Source organism: Zeugodacus cucurbitae, chromosome 3 (genome assembly GCF_028554725.1).
Source record: "Zeugodacus cucurbitae isolate PBARC_wt_2022May chromosome 3, idZeuCucr1.2, whole genome shotgun sequence".
Taxonomy (NCBI): domain Eukaryota; kingdom Metazoa; phylum Arthropoda; class Insecta; order Diptera; family Tephritidae; genus Zeugodacus; species Zeugodacus cucurbitae.
In genome coordinates, this window is record NC_071668.1 from 18,330,670 (window position 1) to 18,351,312 (window position 20,643).

The following is a 20,643-nucleotide window of genomic DNA, read 5'->3' on the forward strand; positions in this document are numbered from 1 at the left end:
TCATTAGCGGAAGAATTTTTTCCAGTGGTCTGAAAATCAAGTGTCAAATTTGTGGTTCAAGATATAATTCAAACCCCTCAGCTTAAATCACTTCAGGTCATATTAACTTAAACTTAATATTAGAATATGAAACCCCTAAAACTACCACCTACCTGGCAGTCGTGCAGTCCCTGTACAGGATGTCGAAGTCCTTGCAGGCGAGCAGCTTACACCGATTGACACCCGGTTGTATGGCGCCGAGACCGCGTAATATACGCACTTGTTCCACATTGCACACCAACGGTACAATATCCAACCGCTTCAGTTTCGTATACACCGTATGCAGACCGCCCACCAAGTGTTTGAGGAACAGCTCGAAAGCTTGCGGCAAACACAACATCGTGTCACCGCTTATAATGAAAGCGGCTACTTTCTGGCCACGATATTCGACCAGCTTACATTCATTGGCGCTGGGATCCGATGTGGAGATCGGTGGCGGACTATTGTAGGAGCGCGGCGGCACGTGATGATGTGCTGCGGCCATCAATTCAAGCGGCGAGGCGTGATGCATCATTTGCAGTGAGTTGAGCAAACCCAACGAATGTGGTGGCAAACCGTGCGGCATACGCGGTGGCAGACCAGCGGGCAAACCATTCGCGGTCGGCACACCCGTCACATGTGGTGGGGGACTAAGTTGATGGTGTTGTTGTTGCATTTGTTGCATCATCGTATGATTGAGCGATGTCACCGGACTGACGGCGTTCGGATGGCGTGTTGGTGAACTGGCTGGTGAGCAACTGGAACCGCGTCCAGTATGTGATAGGCGTCCGTTGGAGGGACGATCGTCACCTATGCTGCCGCTTAGAGAACCGGCACCACTGCCGCCGGGACCGCTACCGCCACGGCTGCTATTACCATCACGTGAGCCATTCTGTTGTTGCTGATGTTGAAGTTGTTGTTGTTGATGTTGTGCCTGTTGCTGCTGTTGCTGCTGATGATGCATTAGCAGCGCTGTCGGATTCATACTGTGCGCCAACAGTATGCTATTGTTATTGTTATTATTGTGATGATAACTGGGGCTCAGTTTGTTGTGACGTGGACTATTGTTATTATTATTATTATTGTTGTTGTTATTACTATTGTGATTATTGTTTGTCAAATTGGTGGCCACTGAAATGGTGTTCATGATTGTTTTGCTGCTGTTCGTAACCGGTGTGGGTGAACGTTCGCGCTTAACAGCCGCTAATACGGCGCCATGCAGCGCAACGGCGGAGGAGGTAGACGAGGCAACACTATGTTCACTTGTGATCGATTGTGCATCGGCGGCGTTAGAATCCATGCTTTGTCACATGCAACACTGAACGGATTTTTTTTCTCTCTGTGTGTGACCGTTATTTATTGATTTTTTAACTTTTTTAATATTAATTGTGTTTTGCTACACTTTTGTGGATAACTGTAGATTTTTCTTGGTATTTCAGTTGTTTCTTTTACAATATCACTTAACAGCACTACAATTAGTTTTAATGTATTTATTTGCACGTCTGTTTTACACTTTTTAGTTTTGTGTTTTTGAACGTTATTTATGACACTGAAATTATTTTAAAATATTCATATTATAATTTTGTTATAACGCAAAATTAAAAATAAAATTTTCAGCTCTCAAATAAGTTGATAGTTTGATGATAGATGTGAGCTAGAAAACTTTATAAGGACGTATTTCTCTGACGTCAGAGTACTGTATATTGAATTGAGAAGACTTTCTAGGCTTTCAAAAATAAAAATTAATTATGATCCATTTATATAAATTATTATTTTGTATCGAATGCTTTCAAATAGCTTGACTTATCTTAAAATTTTAATTTTCAGAAAGGTTCTTTATATAGAAAGTGTTGTTACAATGAAGAAAAAAATGATGTGTTTTTAAAAGTGTCTAAACCTCAAAAACACTTTATTAACTTATATTTGCTAGTATTTAACGTTCTTAAGTGAGTAAATGGTTTTCATGGCTCGAAAAATCTATTTTTTGATTAGCTTATTGAGTTCATTAAACGTCTCTAGAATAGTGTTCTAAACTTTCAAGTCGTTCCAAGTAATAGTTTTGGAGATGCAGTATGAAGAAGTTGCTGGACTGGTACTAAAAACTTCAAACGACTTTTGAAAACTGTGTTTTTAAAGTCGGTTGTCAAGATTTCACGGGAACTACTCAACCGATCTTGATAAAAGTTTCTACAGATCTTAAAGGTAAATATTACAAGAACTTGGATGCATAATTTTTTTCAATTGCAACTAGTTCTGGTTTAAAGTCTTAACTATACATGAGTATCGCCGGAGATCAAAGATTTCGATAATCACTCTATAAGACAATAATAACTTCGAATTAAATATTTCATTTTTATTATTAAAAAGAAGAGAAGATGGGAAAAAAGTTTTTAACTTTTTTCCAAATTCCCTTACACAGGTGATTTTTAAGTGCTTTCAAAGTGTTTTCATTTTCGGTATTTTTACACAGATAATTAGGAAAATATATGCTTAAAAATCCATTCCGTTGCAAATCATTTTCAAAAAAATATTTCAAATTTCATTTAAAAAATATTTAGTCTACACTTAACATGACACTACAAGAACTGTTTAATAGAAAAATAATAATAATAGTCAAGCATTCTTTAATATAATTTAGATAAGCTCCAGAAGCAAAGCGCACTTCTTCAATGATTTTTTGTTCATAAAAATGGCAACAAAAAATATTTCAATAATTCATATTAATTTACATATTGTATTTCATTTTAATTTGAATTTATTATTTAGTTTTAACTTAGTATAATTTTTTCAAGTTTTTCATATAGTTATTTAACACTATATAATATTTGCGAAAAATTGAATATTTCATAACTGATGACAAACCAATCTGATATTTCTTAATTAAAATAACAACGCACGGAATTAATTCGAAGATATTTAAATTCTATTAAATAATATTCTATTGCTTTATTAACGCATCGATTAAAATTTGTTCTTCAACCGCAAGCCAATTAATTATATTAATTATTATTGTAACTAATTTTTTTATTCATATGTATCACTAATTAGTTTTAGCACTCACAATTATTTCGCATAAATAAAAATACAACGCAATTTTCTAAAACCGCACAAACACTATAAATCCAATTAACCAATCGCAATTCGTTTGAATATTAAACACCAATAGTTGTTTTTTATTTAATATTAGCAAATCAGCACTAACGATTAGTCGAGCGCATTGAAAAGTATGCATTCACAATTCGAATTTACCGCATTTAATATTTAACTACCGCACCGTCGGCGTGTCACTGCGCGTATGAGAGAGGACGACAAATGATTGCAGACAGTCACAGAAACACACGGTGAAAATACGAATGCGATTGCGATTCCGAATACGAATACAATGCGCACTCACATACTAGTTGGTAAATAGACGCGTTGTGCGCCGCCCAAATATACAATCAGCAAACAGTCGAACAGGCAGTAGCAAACGTAGCAACAGCAACAACAATAGCAGTAATGAAATATACAGCAATGTGGGGAATATAAGCGGATATACCCACACTCACACACACACACACACAAGCGCGCAGGGACAAACAACAATTACATTACATACACAATCGCAATTGCAGAAGGAACCGAAACGAAAAAATGAAATTTGATAGAAGAAAAATACGACAACTGCTAGAGTCGCAACGACGATGATGACGACGACGATGGCAACCACCAACGAGAACGCCAACAGCGTCGCTTGTATGACGTCGACTGCATTGAGCATGACTGCGACGCTAGCAGCAGCCGCAGCAGCTGCGACAGTGAGAAATGACATTCAATCAGTTGCGTCGGAAATGGGAGAAATGATTGTGATTGCTGCGCGGTTGTCGCATCGATTCATTTCATTTCGTGGCAATTCGATTCGTTTACATATGTGTGTGGCAAACGGAACACTTTATGTACGTTTGAAGAGGGGAAATGCTTGTGGTTGTAATATTTTATTTTTTTATTATTTTATTTTAAAAATGTTGTTGTTGGGAGTGTGTGTAAAGAAAGTGTTGTTTGGTGAGTTTGGGGTGGTTTTTGTTGTTGACAATACAATTGGAATTGAAATACATACATATGTATGCAAGTATTTATATAAATATATGTATGTACATATAATTGGAAGAAGAAGGTATTGGTTTGTACACAATATATGGAGCCTGTAGGGTATTTTGTGTGGCGCTCGCCTTATTCGGCAATACCGTTGGGATGACAAAATCTTGGCATTGGCTGCGTATTGCTGTTGTTGTTGCTGTTTTTTGTTTTTTTTTTCACTGCACTTGGCGTTGATTTGTCACTGGCTGCTGATTGAGTAAACTGTTGGTTTGTTGACTTGACATTGATATGCTTAGTTTGGATTTCATAAAGAAGGTGTGCAATTAATAAATTGTTATTGATTGTTAAAATTAGATTTTCTTTGATTTATTTTTGCTTGTCGAAATTCTCAAGAACTTATTTTTTTTTTTTTCATTTTTAAGGATTTGTATATTATTTTTTATTATTTATCTTTTTTTTTATTTAATTTTATATGATTTATGCTTATGCTGTGTTATTTTATGTTTGACAGATATATTTTATTGAACGATTTTCATTAGTATCACGGAGTGAGCATATGAAGTGAAATTAAACTTAATCTGAAGCTTCAAAAGGAGTTCATAGACTTCTATAGGGACTTGCTTAAATTGTAGTGCGCAAAAAGCCAATTAATTATAAAAAGAACTTGATAGACGTACATATATACATGCACATCATTTTAAAAATTTCAATTTTATTTTGTAATAATGGAACAATCAATGGAATAGTGAAGTCTTCGTAGTTAGAAAGGGTTTGTTTTTGGCAATTTAGTAGTTAGTGATTTTTGTCTTTATAATTTTGGAAAAATTGCTCTCTCATGCTTCAACGATAATTTTTACTATTGCAATAGATGAATTAAGTAACTACATATATGTATATACACTTTTCAATTAAATTTTTTTATAATTATGTTTTAATTTTTATTTATTTTCTTCGATTTGTCACACAAACGTATTTTTGAATTTTAGTATACTATTTAAGTTTGACTCAATTAAATTTAATATTTATTTGAATTAAATTCATAAATACAAATTAAGGTTTATTATATAGAAATATTTTTCATTGATTGAGGATTTTATTCACTAAATCTAATAATACTTTAAATATAGTTTTTCGAGCTCTAAATCTTTTGATCTGCCTAAAATCTAATATATTCATTAATAAATGTTAATATTAAATATTTTATTAAATTTAGTTTCCTAATAATCATATTTCTGATACTCAGTTCATTGGTTTGGTTTTATTATGGTGAAAATAAAGTAGAAAGAAAGTTCTGATAGATTAGATTGACCCGGAAATCCAATATCAGAATATCAATGTGAAAAATGGGAAGCCTGAACATTTTATTTTGTACAAAAATAAAATATCAGCTTAAGTTGGCTTACACGTTTCTTTTTGATTTTTTGGGAAAAATAACATATAATTTACTGGCATCTTCTATCAATAAACGCTTTGTTGATTATAACTAATACTTTAATATCTACTATTCATATTTTCAATTTTAATGTTTATTTATCTGCTTTATCATTATTTATATTTAGGTGGAGTAAATTTAATTGCTTTTCAAAATAATCTGTTTTCACTTATTACTTTTTTTGTATTCTTAAAAAAAATGTAAATTATTTTTCATCTGTAGTTTATTATTGTTTGAAATATGTTTTTGTATTTTTGCACATTTTTCTTTGTGTCACTGAATTGTTTTTTGCATTTTTTTAAAATAAATTTCCAGCAATAGCATATAATTTTCACAAACACCAATCAAAATGCTTATTTATTTTAACACAAATCGTAATCGAATTAAATAAAAATCCGCACAAACACCAACCGATTAACATTTGTCAGAGTTGCTGTTGCCGACACCGCTCACTTGACAAATGCCGCCTATTGGCGACGGCAAACACAGCGCACAACAATTTCACGCACACACACACACATACGCACAAAAAATACTGAACCATTTACACTACAACACCGTGCCTCTATTAACAACAACGATTACTCACAACATGAACCGAATAACGAAATTGCTTACACTCTAGCAGCCAAACCGAACGAAACACATGCCACGAACGTGCGGCAACGGCAATGGCAACGCAAACGCAACGCGACGAGTAGAACGAGTTGTAGTGGAGCGCGCACAGCAAAATTTTTATTGCATTACCTTCGCTTACGAATGACAAATTCGTAATGAAACCGATTTGAAATGTGTGCTGGCTGCCGTTGCGCGAGCATGAGCGACGCTGTGCAACAACAGCAATAACACAACACACATCTGTATACCTATATATGTATATTTCCCCAATTGTATCTGCAACTGTATATTTCGAGAAATGGATGAACGGAGTGCGGCTGTAGCTGTAACTGTGTGTTTGCATTGCTAAGCACATATATACAGACATATGAATGTGTGTATTTGTATTTGTAATTGCGGCATATAGCATTTGTATTATGAGTGGTTAGAGGGGCATTGAAGTTGAGCATACGACGATGACTACGTTTGTGGCATGTGCTTTTTGGGTGGAAGTAGAAGCAGAAGTAATGGGAGGGTGAGAGCAGTATTGCTTGGTAGCGGAGGTGAGCGCATGGCAGGCAAAAGAGCGAACGTACTACGTTTGTGGAGGAATAGAGAAATCAATGTGGATACTTGGGGAGAGGTGTATAACGTTTTTTTTTCTGTTCGGTTGCCTGTGGCAAGAGCGCAGGCAGCAGGTAGGAAAAATATATGTGTGTTGTTTACTAGTGTTTGCTTTGCTTTTCATTTGATGTTGTTGTTGTTGTGACACTACGATTGCATTGCGAACGATTCGTATCTCGCTATTCGCGTTATGACAATCAGTGAATATATAACTATGTATATATTATACAATACGAATGTATGAATTGTGCATACGAATTGCGAGTGTACGAATGGGAATGCGAGACAGCCATGAGAATGAGCATGGTAATATCAATATATATCTGCTTGAGAGTTGGCATGGCAGATGGGCGTACGCGTTTCAATTGCATGTGTAGCATACGAGTGTGCGTTTGTTTGTTTGTGGAGTGACAAAATATAGGCACACTCAGTGTGCGAGTGCGAGATGGCATGTGTGAACAACAAATAAACAGTTGTATAGCAATTGAAATGGAATCGGAACGAAAACAAAATTACCACAAGTAACGAATTGTATTTATACAATACAACAATACGTTTGCAATGACAATACTTCGGGCGAAATTCGTATATGCGGATAAGTGAGATTGTGTGGATTTGCAACCCCAATTACGCTCCAAGTCACATTACTATAAAAATACAATGAAAACTGAGACAGCAACTGTAGGAAATATTGGTAAAGTAAGATTATCAGACTGTTTTCATTTGTATTTGCAGATGTATTTCGGTAAGACGATGTGTGCTCGATGATTTTTATAATATACATATATGTACATATAAATATTTTTGTATATAACAATACGAAATGCTGCAGACATTAAGAAGTGTTATATAACACAAGGAATGTGTAAATCTCAAATGTTTATTATTTTACAGCCGTGAACAAAAAATTAGAATTCATAAAACAAATCAATATATCTAATAATCACACAAAACTATGCTTACTTGAAGTTTTAACATTTCTAAAAATTTTAAAAATAATTTTAGAGACTGAGCAATAGAATATATTCTAAAAATCAATAAAGTTAAATATTTTTGATATCAATGCAAAAGCTTCTCTTCGGCTACTTTTAGAGTACTTTTTTTATCAAAATGTACAAAGGTTTAATAAAATATTTTTAAATTGTTGAGAAATTGGACTTCGTATAAAAAGAAGCAGTTTATTCCTTCAAAAGGGCATTATTGAAATACATTTTGATGTAAAAGGCAATTAGAAGGCATTAATTGCATCGGTTCCGTCCAAAAAAATAACAGTATATTTTAATTTTTTTTATTTAAATAAAGATAAATGTAATTAGATAATTTTTCCAGAACAATATTAAAAACTCTGCCTTGTGAAGTCATTCCAGGTGAACCCTCGGGGTAAAAGTTGTGCCCGCCTTGAAAGCCTAATGCTTAGTAAAATTATTTGAAGTAAAGATACAGAATACTAAAACTTGTACGAAGAAAAAGAAATTTAGATTGGATTTTTTGCAGAGCTTTTTACGAAGAAAATGTCATAATTTACGCGGTATTTTTTAAATAATTGCAATTGAAAAAAAGAAAAGACCTGTCTTGAATTTCATCGAAATCGGTGGAATAGTTCTTGAGAAATCATAACAACCGCATTAAAAAACACCGTTTTAAGAAAAACACGTTTAAAGAATTGAGTGACGAGCCCAGCTGACCCAAACAGCGCAACTACTTCACAGTGTATCTCCAAAACTATTACTCGGATCGACTTAAAATCTTGGGATAATATTCTAGAGATGTTGTAGAGACAATGAAAAATCGAATTAATTTAGTTAAAAATCATATTCGGTAATATTTATTTTTTTCTTTAAGTATTTTCTTTGTACAAATTTTTTGTAATTATTTTGATCATGGGAGTAATTACATCTAAATAATTTTCACTCTTATTAGCATTCTTTGTCTTAATTTATTGAACTCAGCTGTGATTATATATGAAACTTTAAAAAATAGCATTTTAAATAACTAAAAATTACATACATACATACATATCCACTTAAGCATACAGTATATATAAGAATATGTATGTATATACACTCACACCAAACCCACTTTTGAACAACCAAATCCAATGAGAAACGGCAATGCTGGGGAGAGCAACGGTAAGTTAAATAGGAACATTTACATGAAGCAAAACAAAAAACAAAAAAGTGCATAACAAATCAACGAATGAACCAACGAAAAACGATTGAACGGCAATGATATCTGCAACTGCTACTGGGGAAGAAAGGCAACGGCAACAGAGTCAGAATTAGAGGTTGAGGTATTGAGGCAGCAGTAGCAGAGAAGCAGAAGGAAGATGCTGTTGTAATAGAGAAAGCAGTGGCGGCAGCGCTATTGATAAGGACCTTGCAGCGAACGAAGCAGCGACGGCGACTGCGACTGCGACAGCGACACTGCCAAAGCTACTTGTCTGCCTTTTATTACTTTACACTCGGCTCGGCTTACAAATGAATTATACATATCATTGAAATATTTGCTGCAGAATCTTCGTTTGCTCTTCTGACAGACGTATGCCAAGTGTGGAAGTAAGACAAAAATACAGAAATACATACAGACATACAGACATCCATACATTTGCACATAAACACAAGCAGCGGTGTTTTTTTTTTAAGGGTCGCCCGTCAATACAGCAAAGAAAATAAAAATACAAATAAACATAAACGCCTGCAGACCATATTAATGCAGCAAAAAAAAATACAAAAACAAAAACAAAATATAAAACGATTTTCTGAAACGAAATGAATATGAAACATATGCGATTAATATACGAAAACGTAGCTATTTGAATTACCGTACACCACTACACATACAACGCTGGTGCGCCTTGCATACATACAGCATACACTCCACCACTACACACTCGCAATAATCATTTACTATTTGTTCTCCAATTTGCCGTTTCGAATATGATTTCTATTTGTTTTATTACTTTATTTTCACTCTCAGTCGCTCTCGTACTCTTTCGATTGGTTTGTATTTCTTTTGCATTATTTTTCCAGACACGACACTCATTTCGCATATCATTTCGTTTCCACAGCCAGCTCGCCAACCAACACACGCACTCTGTGTGCCCGAGCGCAGGCATCGCATTCGCACCTGGCTCGAGTTGGGTGCGTCTGTGTTGCGCTTTCATTCGCACTTGCTGTGGCAGGCGTAGCCCCGTGCATTGGAATAACGAACAACGTGACTCTCTCTCTCGCAATGCTCACTCAGTTGTCGGTATGCCTTGCGGTGTTTTGGTGTTTTTTTTATCGGTTGCTGGCGCACTGCGAGCAGGTGGGCTGCACCAATAAACATGCGCTTTTATTTACTTCTCTGCTTTCAAATGTTTCTGCGAGTTCATATTACTTTTCTATTTTTGTTTGCGTTGTTTAAATTTTGTTTTTTTCCTTTTCTGCTGAGTTTCTGAGTGGCGCCAGAAATGTCAATTGTATAGGAATTTGTGGCGTTATTGGTATTAAGGGGTGTTTCTCTCAGCACCACTTGAGTGGAGTGGGTTTACAATGTACGCGTGAAGCTTTATATATTCAATTGTATTGAGATAGACGGAAGGCATTTTTTAAGTAATTATAATTATTACGATTTTTAAATAAAATATTAAATAAGATAATATGTTCAAATACGTATGTAGATGTACATATATAAATACATGGTAGATACGTTATATAAATAAGTATGTAAATATATACAAACATACATATGCATGGCTGTCATTTCTATAGTCATAAGACAAATGTTTATCAAAAATTAATCCTGCTAAGCCAGAGCTCCTCCCCCTACCAGTGAAACTGAAATCGTATATATTGCATGCATTTGCACATACACACGTACATACAGTCATGTTCATTGAAATATTACTGATTTGTTAAATTACTTTAATTTATGGTTTAAGTCTTGAATCTGTATCCTAAGCCTTAGTTATATGATATGGGGTATATTTTAAAATTCTGCGTCGATAGAAAAATTTTAAATTTTGTATTATGCCCTGGTCGAAAAATTCGATTTTTGAAAGGAAATTTGTAAGAAATTTGACTTCTATTGCCGATTCAAGAGTTCGAGTTATGGAGAACTTCGAGTTATGGACGTTCAACTGTATATTAAAGAAGAAATGTAATTAATCTATTCTTAATTTCATATAAAAACCTCTGTGCTAAATAAAAAAAATTATATATTCTCCACAGAATGAAGCAATGAGTAGGGTAAAGTAGGCAAATATGGACTACGTGGTTAATATGGACCACCCAGTTATCTTGAAATCCAGTTGTTAAATCCTCCATTATTGTCGTTTGATTTCTTCGTCTATTCGCACAAACTGCCGCTGTTTGAATACATTGTTCAGCAAGTGCGGATACTCAGCACAGTTGCTGATAATTATTTGTACGTAAGGGAATTTTGATATATTGTGCAATGAATAAATTGACAAATAGTGTGGGTTTAATAAATAATTGCTAATTTTTAATGAGTAGAGTTTAATAAATTAAACTCAGTTATATCCCCATCACATGTTGAGTGTAATATGGACTTCCACGGTTGAGGCTAATATAGATTATGGATATTAAGTACTTAGCCTATCAACTGGCTGAAAAGCAATTATATTATGCACCCACTGGATGGGTTTGTGTTTAAAGAGCAACCCAAATTTGGCGTTCCGCTCTCCAACCGGAACTTCATTGCACGAGGTTTCATAAAATATGTTGGGAAAACTTTTTTTTGACATTCATTGAAAATGAAATTGAATTTTTGCTTTTTTTTAAGTTAATCAAATTAATTTGGTTGTATTATTGCATGTATCCGGTGAACACAAAAACAGATTGGTGGTCCATATTTGCCTACTTCACTATATACATTTTACTCAGACTTCACTTCTGAAAAAAAATTTTACAATTTTTTTGCACGTTTTTAAAAGCAACAAGATGTTCTCAACACAAAATTTTCCATATTTCGCTTTATATAATCTCAAATATTATTTAAACAAAAAGGCTAAAGTAAAAGTAAAATATTATCTGGTCTTTAATTAAATTGAATAAGTTTTTATATAGAATGATATATGAATGGATAAGACTAGGAGAAATCAAAGCCTTACCGAAAATTATACAGGCATATAACAAAAACAGTCATCAATTTCAAAAGGATCCTTTCATATATTCCTCAAAATGCTCCTATTTGCCTATCCAGAGCTTTCCATTATCCTGGCACATAACAACCCTACAATTACTTCAACACACATACACTAACACAAAACTATGGCACATGATGTGCCCACCTACATCCAGGCGCAGTAGAGGCAGCAAACAGTCGGCGCCGACGCCGCTCACATTTATTGGGAAAACATTTTAATATTTAAATTAAAAAAGCAAATGACAAATTGAGTTTTTCCTTTTCCAAATACTTGTGCGAACGAGATGGCAATGACAATGGCGCTAGCGTAAGTTTCATTCACTGCTCTGCGATATCGTTACACAATACTTGAGTGTGCAGCCTTCGGCAGGAAAGCACTCTCTCGCTCTTTGCGCGCAACCAACAACATCTGCGTAACTGTAATCGGTGCCATAGCGGTCTACCTACATATGTACATACATATGTATATATTTTATGCTAGAAAGGAATATTTTGGGGAGCTTTCGTGGCACTAACAACAGCAACAACAACAGCGACAGAACATTTGTACATTAAAAACGCAAGTCGTATTCCCTATTTCATATTTATATACAGACATACATACAGTTATATGTATTTTTACAACCCCAACAAATATCTGTCGGTTTGTGTGTCACTTGTCAATCGCTTTTCTGCTTGCCGCCCGACCCACCCAACGCCCCATGGATACTCGCACAGTCTCACTTTGACATCACACATTCGTAGGGATGTGTATGGACGTATGTTGTATGTGTATTTGTGTTGCTCACGATTTTACTTTAGCTTTTGTGCTATTTATTTTAATTTCTTTTCTTGCCAATTTTGATTGTATTCTGAATGAGATGGCAATATTACTGGGAGGTGGCGTCGCGCTGCAATATTCGTTTGCTCTCTGTGTTCTGGTGGTGTTGTAGGTACTGTTTGTTGTTTTTATTTTTGCTTTTGTGCATATAGAACTAAAATTCATTTTCTTTTTAGATTTCTTATTCCAATGAAGTATACATACATATGTATTGTATATATAGGGATTGAAGCCGTCGTAACCTTATTACCCAAGAGGAAACTAATTTAAATCGTAGAAAAGCTTTAAAGATTTCAAAAACGGGATCATTGCGGTTCTCATTGGTAGAAGGTTCGCATAACAGTTAAATATAAAGGAATATTTGCGTAGGATAAGTTTTTACCATTGTTTTCAAATACAAATATTGAAAGAAGAAAACAACCTAACACATAGCATAAGCTTAAGCCGTTCATATGTATATATACATATACATATATGTATATCTTTGTATATATTTAATTTATGCCTTTAAAGAAATTGTATAAACCTTTGCCACCATTTTGTTTTCAAATACTGTCACTACGTACCCAACAATCGCAATTTCAATGGTATAATTTCGGTCCTTATGGACATATGTATGTGTATAAATGGTATGTATAATCATTAGGGTAGTCCAAAAAAAAATTTAATTTAATATAATTAAAGTTAAAAAATTGTAAATATTCCAAATTTGATATTTTTCAAATCGAAATTACATAATTCGGAATAATTTCGTAAAAATATGTTTCATAGTGAAAATCAGTAATATTAGTAATGAATAAATAACACTGTAACGACATTTGGCTAGGTATTCGACTAAAGCATTTTTTTCCGCGAGAGTGGGTCATAAATGAAAGGTAAACTTTCCGAAATTAGGCTCCAATATCAGAATACAGTTGAACTTCCCTAACTCGAATCACCATAATCTACAGAAAACTTTGATTAAGAGAGACTTCCGAACCACGGAAGATAATTTGCTTCAAATTGGTCAATTGCCAATTCAAGAGTTCGAATTATGGAAGTTCAACTGTAATATAATTGAATTTCGAAGTTAAACTTACTAGAAACATCACTAAGTTTACTTTTGTACGAAAAATTATAGGTTTAATTCTTCTTTTCCATATATATATAAAATTTTTCGGTCAATCTTATATGAAAGTTGTTATGAGGAGTCAAAGTGGGAAATTCGCAAAAAAATTAAAATATATACATATATTTTAAATATACTGTTTCGGAAGATCTTTTAAAAACGAAGAAATTACTAAATAACTCAATATCTATCAAAATATTTTTTTTGACCCAATTGTACGATAAAAATCGGTTTTGATATGTGAAATAATATATTAAATAAAACAAAAATATCAGTTTGAATAACATCAAAATACGGTAAGAAATGTCTTTCAAATGTGTTCGTCGAATATCGCGCCAAATTTCACACAAAATGGGCACTCCCTAATACATAACCAAATAGTTATTCTGTACATACATCCGTATATATTATAAAATACACATACAATTGAAGTATTTTTCCTTTCTTTATTTTCATTTTAATTCACTTTATATTTCATAGTAAGCTTTCTGTGTATGCCCCCTACCCACACTTGAACTTTTCGTTGCGCCTTCTCAGCAAATGTACCGACCAATCGGAAATCGTGTAAGTATTTCCTCATTGAATAACCATTTTTTTTTAATTTTTATTTACTTATTCAGAGGTACATGCATTTATACATACAGACATATAAATACATACATACATATACATCTGTATATGCATTTGTACATATATACTTAAGTAAGTTGAATATTCTGTTTTTCATTTGCTGCTTTTGTTTTACTGTTTGTATGTGCTTTTTATTTGGTTTTGCAGATTAAGTTGTTTTCGTGCATAAATGTACATACATACATATTAAGACACAAGCGTATAAAAGCTTACATAAGGTTTTTGTTTTATATATAAAACTTGTAGTTGTTGCTATGTGCAGGCGAAGCATGGCATTTGCTGAATTTGTTGTACATCTGTATATGCATTTGCCTTAGTTTGAGTGTAAGTATGTACATATGTATGTATAAATTTTGCAGTTTCGCTTGTCCTTTAGGTCTCATTCATTTTGTTGTTACATATGAAACAAATAAAATCGTTTAATTTAATTAAAAGTTTAATACTTCTCAATTTCCTATGGATTTATAATTCGCAGAGAAGATTGGTTAGTCAGTTTAACTAGAACAAAAATAAAATTTAGTGGTACGGGATGAAACTTCTTCTCAGCAAGTAGTATATTTGAAAGAGAGACAGTTAAGCAAATAAAATATAATATATGTAGCTATTTTTGATACATATGTATGTAAGTAAGTACATACAACATTGTAAAAAATGTTTAGTAGAAAAATAAATTAGGAAAACAGATGAACTATTAATAATTAACTTTTGTGGTTTCGTAAACAATGGTTTTGAATTAAAATTGTTAATATATAAATACATGTGTATTCTAATATATTATTTATGAAAAAACGTTATGAAAAATTTCTAAAAAGTTGCATAAAAGTATTACAAAGTTAAATATATTGGTGGAAAAACCATGCATTGTATAGTATATCTCTCACAAAATTAAAAGTGATTTCAGTTTGCGAAATATTATTTTATTTACAAAAAATGTTCCAAAAAATTTGAAGCCATTTACGCATATATGTACCTATTCCAAACAGATATATATGCACGTACATATATACTCATGAAAAACAACCAAATATAACTAAAATATTATATGCACGTCTTAGTAAATAAATACATTGTATATATGTATGTATATACATACATACCCCATGTGTAGTAATACTCTTTTGAAACGTTCAATTTTGCTTGAAAGTCATTGATGAAAATCGATATTATGCAAATTTTGATAAACATGCACGAAGACAGTAAATATTTGCTTATGACTACATGTATTTTCGTAGTTACACACATTCAAACATACTTCCATATACATATACACCATATATACATATATCCATATGTAAGAAGTAACAGAAGTAAAAGTGTCTATTGAACTTCTTTAAGGTTTAAAAAGATGGGAGTGCCATAGTTAGAGGCTGTTACTGAAACTTAGCAAATAACGAAAATAATATAGATATATAAACAAACTGATAAGAATAAAACTGCAAGTAGATGTTAACTGAAGCAGAATCACATTTTTTTCTGATCAAAATACGAGAAAACCATATAATAAAAATCATAGATTATTTTAATGAATTTTCAGCAGTTTAATTTTATAATTTTTATAAGTAAAAATATTACAATTGATCTACATATATCAACAGTATTTAAATGTATAAATGACAAGGCCATGTCACATCTACTATTATTTATTAAATAATATGGGCTTTCAAGATATTGTGGCATTTCCGATCCCTTCAGCCAAAATTTATTTTTTAATATTGCCGACTATTAGAATAGGACTTGAGATATTTACATACAAACATCTTCAGAGAGCGGAAGCTCTAAACTCGTTAAGAACAAACATTTTTCGTACAATAAAAACCTCTTCTGCTTCCCCTTAATTAACTATTTATATACTATTATGATGGTCAACGATGGAGTAGTCAATCAGTTTAATATAATTTCAGATTGTTGATAAATGAGCAAGCCCTTTCGAACTACCTCATGAAGGACGGTATCCAAAACATATACTTTTTCTAAGAGGGTTTTCAATTTAATCTTTCTAGGCATCAGTAAACTGAAGCAAGTCAGTCAGTCTGACAACAATTTCATTTAATTACTCAATTAGTTAGTTTTTTAATTAAGTTAACTGCCTTTGAACTATAAAATTTTAATTTTGCTTTCTCACTTTATTAGCAAATAAAAAAAAAAATAATATATGAAACTTTGTGTATATTTTTATTACTGTCATAAATTATTATTAAAATAAATAATAATAATTTGTAAGAACAGTTGAACAAGTGAAAGTGACAACCGTTCGGAAAAATTTTATCAACTTTAAGCTTTCTTAAACAACACTTAAATATCAAAATATATTTCGAAAATAAATACAGATGAACTTCCCTAACTCGAATCACCATAATCCACAAAAAAACTTCTAGTTATGGAAGGTAATTTATATAAAATTCTTCTGCTATTGTCAATTCAAGAGTTCGAGGAGTGGATGTATTCGGGCAGTAGCGGATCCACGGGGGGTTTTTGGTGTTAAAACACCCCTTAAACTCAGAGAAAAATATATGTTTGTTGATATGGGTTTGGAATGAGGTTATTGATCAAAAAAATATTTTTGTTGTTATTTATATAATTCAAACTTTCTCTACATTTGTACAAGCAGTATCGCTGAAGCTCAGTGATTAATTGAGGATTACACGGAATCTCACATTCCATGTTATATTTTTTTTATGTTTCTATGTTTTTTTTTGGTTTTTGAAAGAATTCTTCTAGTATTTCATCAACTAACAGATCAATATCCTTATGAATATTCATTGCCCTGTCATAATTCGTAAATATGTTTTAATTCTCTTTAAACTTGAAAAACTTCTTTCCGGGGATGCTATTAAAACAGGCAATAACGCCAATATACGTAAAATCTTGAAAACATTCCCAAAAGACGTTTTATTCACTGCTTCTAAAGCTTTGAGAGCATACCGAAAATGCTTGCCTGAAGTTCGCTGTTTCCACATTTTCACCTCCGCAAGAAAGTTTCGTTCTGAACAGTTGATCTCCCTTTCATAAAAAGAAAATATTTCTCGAGTAATAAAACTTTTCGTAACATCCCCCCCCCCCCCCCAAAAAAAATTTTTCTGGATCCGCCACTGTATTCGGGTTATGAAAGTTCAACTGTATTTTCAAAAACGTTTAGTTTGACGGCCATTAAATAAAAAAGAGGTGGCAACTCCGTCAAAAATATGTCAACTGTAAGTAATAAGATTTTTTAGAATTTAAATACTAATAAATATTTGTTTATCTTATCCATTTGATTTAAATAAAAAAATTGCTATCACGTGGCAACTCTGACATAAATATTTTAATATTTTCAGCATTAAACTTGCTAAACCCTTGTAATTTATTAAGCATATTGTTGTAATCCTTATACTGTAGTTTTCTTATGATTTAAAAACATGTGGCAACGCTTATCCAAATTTATCCGATAAATTCAGATTCTAAAACCAGATGTTTGTTGCTTATATTGTATTTGTCTTAATTCATTTTATAAATTAAATGTTTTTCTAATTTGAAACTGATGGCGACCTTCACAAAAATATTTCGAATTCAAAGAATTTTTAAATCTCTTTATTTTGATACTCATATTGTTATAATTGGTGTTTGTTAAAAATTTATTAAACTCAAAATTTCTAACAGTAGTCAACTCTTCAACTTCAATGATATGTATATTACCCTGTTCTATTTCTTACAAACTTACATAAATATAAAAATACAATAACAACAAACATACATGTCAAAATGCTGCGCACTTATAAACAATGTCCCGTTCCTATGAAATCTCGCACGCACTTTGATCTTTATAAATTTTCACTTTATTTCACATACCAACACTATTTTTTTATATTTCAACATTTTATTCACACTAATCCCACATAATTCACTATTAAACTCAAACCGTTCACAAAATATTAACTTAATAAATTTCACTTAAAAGAACGCACGTGTTAACACACCGATCACCGAACAGAAAGAAAAAATTGTGCAGCTACTGCATATAATAATAATCGAGCAAAAAAAATGCATGCAGCGCAAAAACAAATTATCAAAGAATGTATAATAATTATTAATCAAAGAATGTATAATAATTATTATATATATATATTATTATATATATTATTATATATATATATTATATATATATATAAATAATTATTATACATTCTTTGCTTTGACTGATCATGCCAAATGTAAGATCAAATTTGTAGCATACCTTCAGGCGAAAGTGAAAAGATCCGTGAAGTGCTAAAAGAGAAAATAGAACTCTCTGTGATAGAAATTTGCATTCTTTTTTTTAAATAAAATCGTAAATTTGTTGCAGAAAAGTTAGTTGGGTTTATTAATACAACTCTTAGGGTCAGGGGTTCGAGCACCAATCCAAATAAAATAGTAAATGCGTTGTACATTCAAAATTTACTACTGGGCTGCCTGCAAAGGCATCATGCAGCATCTCTTTTCTTCGCAATTCACTTAAGAATATTCACCTATAGATGTCGCTGAAAGCATGCAGACCTTGAACATCATCTGTAGATGTCACCAAAGCATATCTAAGCTAATCTCAAGCCAGATCGGTTTGTGACTTCGCTGCACCAACAAATCAAACAACTGGATTTTCATTCCAAGCCATCCAATTGGCCGGGCATCACCGGCATCCTGTCAGTTGACGCGTGGCGGTCATCAGAGAATGTAAAATATAGAGAAGGTTCACGGCGGGCTAGTTGGCCACACTAATTTGCTTTTCGAAGGGGTACTCGTTTCTATAAGGAAGTTTCACCACAGAATTCTATAAGGAAGTTTCACCACTATTTAACATCAGAGGGCTAGAAAATAGCAGAATTGAGCGTTTGCAGTGTTAAATGAGAAAAATTGTGTTAATTTCTATGTTAGGAAATGTACGCTTACATATTTGCCTATATACAATGCGCATATGACTTTTTTGCATATAATTTATAGATATTTTGTTGATAATTGATATGAAGGCACATACGCACATACATACATATGTAATGCTTTACAATATATAATAACCTAAATTACTTTATATTCTTATTTAAATGTAACATAATAATACTACATTTATTTACTTTAGTCATTAAAATGTCACATAATATCATAAATATGTATATTGTCACAAAATGATAAACGTACGCGCATTCGTAATTACATATGTGCACATGTAAACAAATACCAAAAGAACCATTCGAATTGTGTCTATATGTCAATTTGTCAGCATTCAATATACATATGTATGTAAATAAATATGTGTACTCATGGCTTCATATAAGATCTTCGTTGCCACGGACAACGACGAATGGCCGTAGCTTATGATTTTTTTGTGTTCATGTCAAAGAGCTGTAAGGAATGTGGAGCGTACGCAGGCAAAGAGGCCCAGATGTCCAACATATAATGTCTTTAAGTTTTATGCCTTGTTTCTTTAAAAGATCATTAGTAGTTATTCTAAATATGATTTAATACGTTGGTAGATATTAAAATTCATTTAATTATATAGATAACCAATTAATACTTCAATATTTGACAATACATATGAAGCGCAAATATTATTACGGCGGGGTCACTTGAAACGGCCCTGTAAAGCTCGATGTGTCGAAAAATTGATGGCCGCCTGCGCAATGCCAAAGCAACGCATCATTGTGTTGTTGGTAGAAAATCGGCTTGTCGTAAATATGTATGAATATGTATGAGCAAGCAAACATATCGACATAAATTTTTGTGAGCCACAGAATTTTTGCTGAAAAATATTTTAAATCGACTCAAGGGCTATGTTGTCACTTTTATCCCTATGTTTTTGCGGCGTTGCAACTTTTCCTTCTGGAAGAAACATTAGAAAAATCTTCAATTTATGATTTTTGTCATCGTCGCGAAAAGGCGTTTGTTGGCATGGCATGCGCGGGGAGATGTGTATGGCTCTGCTTTTATGAACGAAGCAACTTTGCCAAGTGAATGTGCGCCTGCGTTCATGAATGAAAATGTTTTTGTTGTGTTTACTACAATATTTGGCTACGTCGATTGGCTGCCATATTGACTTGTGATGCTGCTTATGCGTTTGAGGCGCTTGTTGTTTTTGTAGAACAATGCTTTTGATTTTTTGTGATGGTTGGCAGATTTACGTGCACGCATATGCAATTGTAAGTTTGTGTGTTTGTTCAGTACATACAAACATATGTATGTATA

General features: G+C 32.7%; 1 protein-coding gene across 12 annotated transcripts in view; it reads right to left on the bottom strand.

The window, feature by feature from the left end:
- LOC105215083 (uncharacterized) overlaps positions 1-18,312 on the bottom strand; it is a 57,106-nt gene extending 38,794 nt beyond the window's left edge. For 7 of the 12 annotated variants that reach the window (XM_054227093.1, XM_054227092.1, XM_054227091.1 and 4 more), the window contains exons 1-2: positions 6,117-6,297; positions 153-1,567 (exon numbers count right to left, since the gene is read on the bottom strand). In XM_054227093.1, coding sequence (XP_054083068.1) covers positions 153-1,318 — 1,166 coding nt within the window. In that variant the 5' untranslated portion in view covers positions 1,319-1,567; positions 6,117-6,297. The other 5 variants (XM_029042167.2, XM_029042168.2, XM_029042169.2 and 2 more) reach the window with 5 other exon arrangements.
- Positions 18,313-20,643: the final 2,331 nt, after the last annotated feature.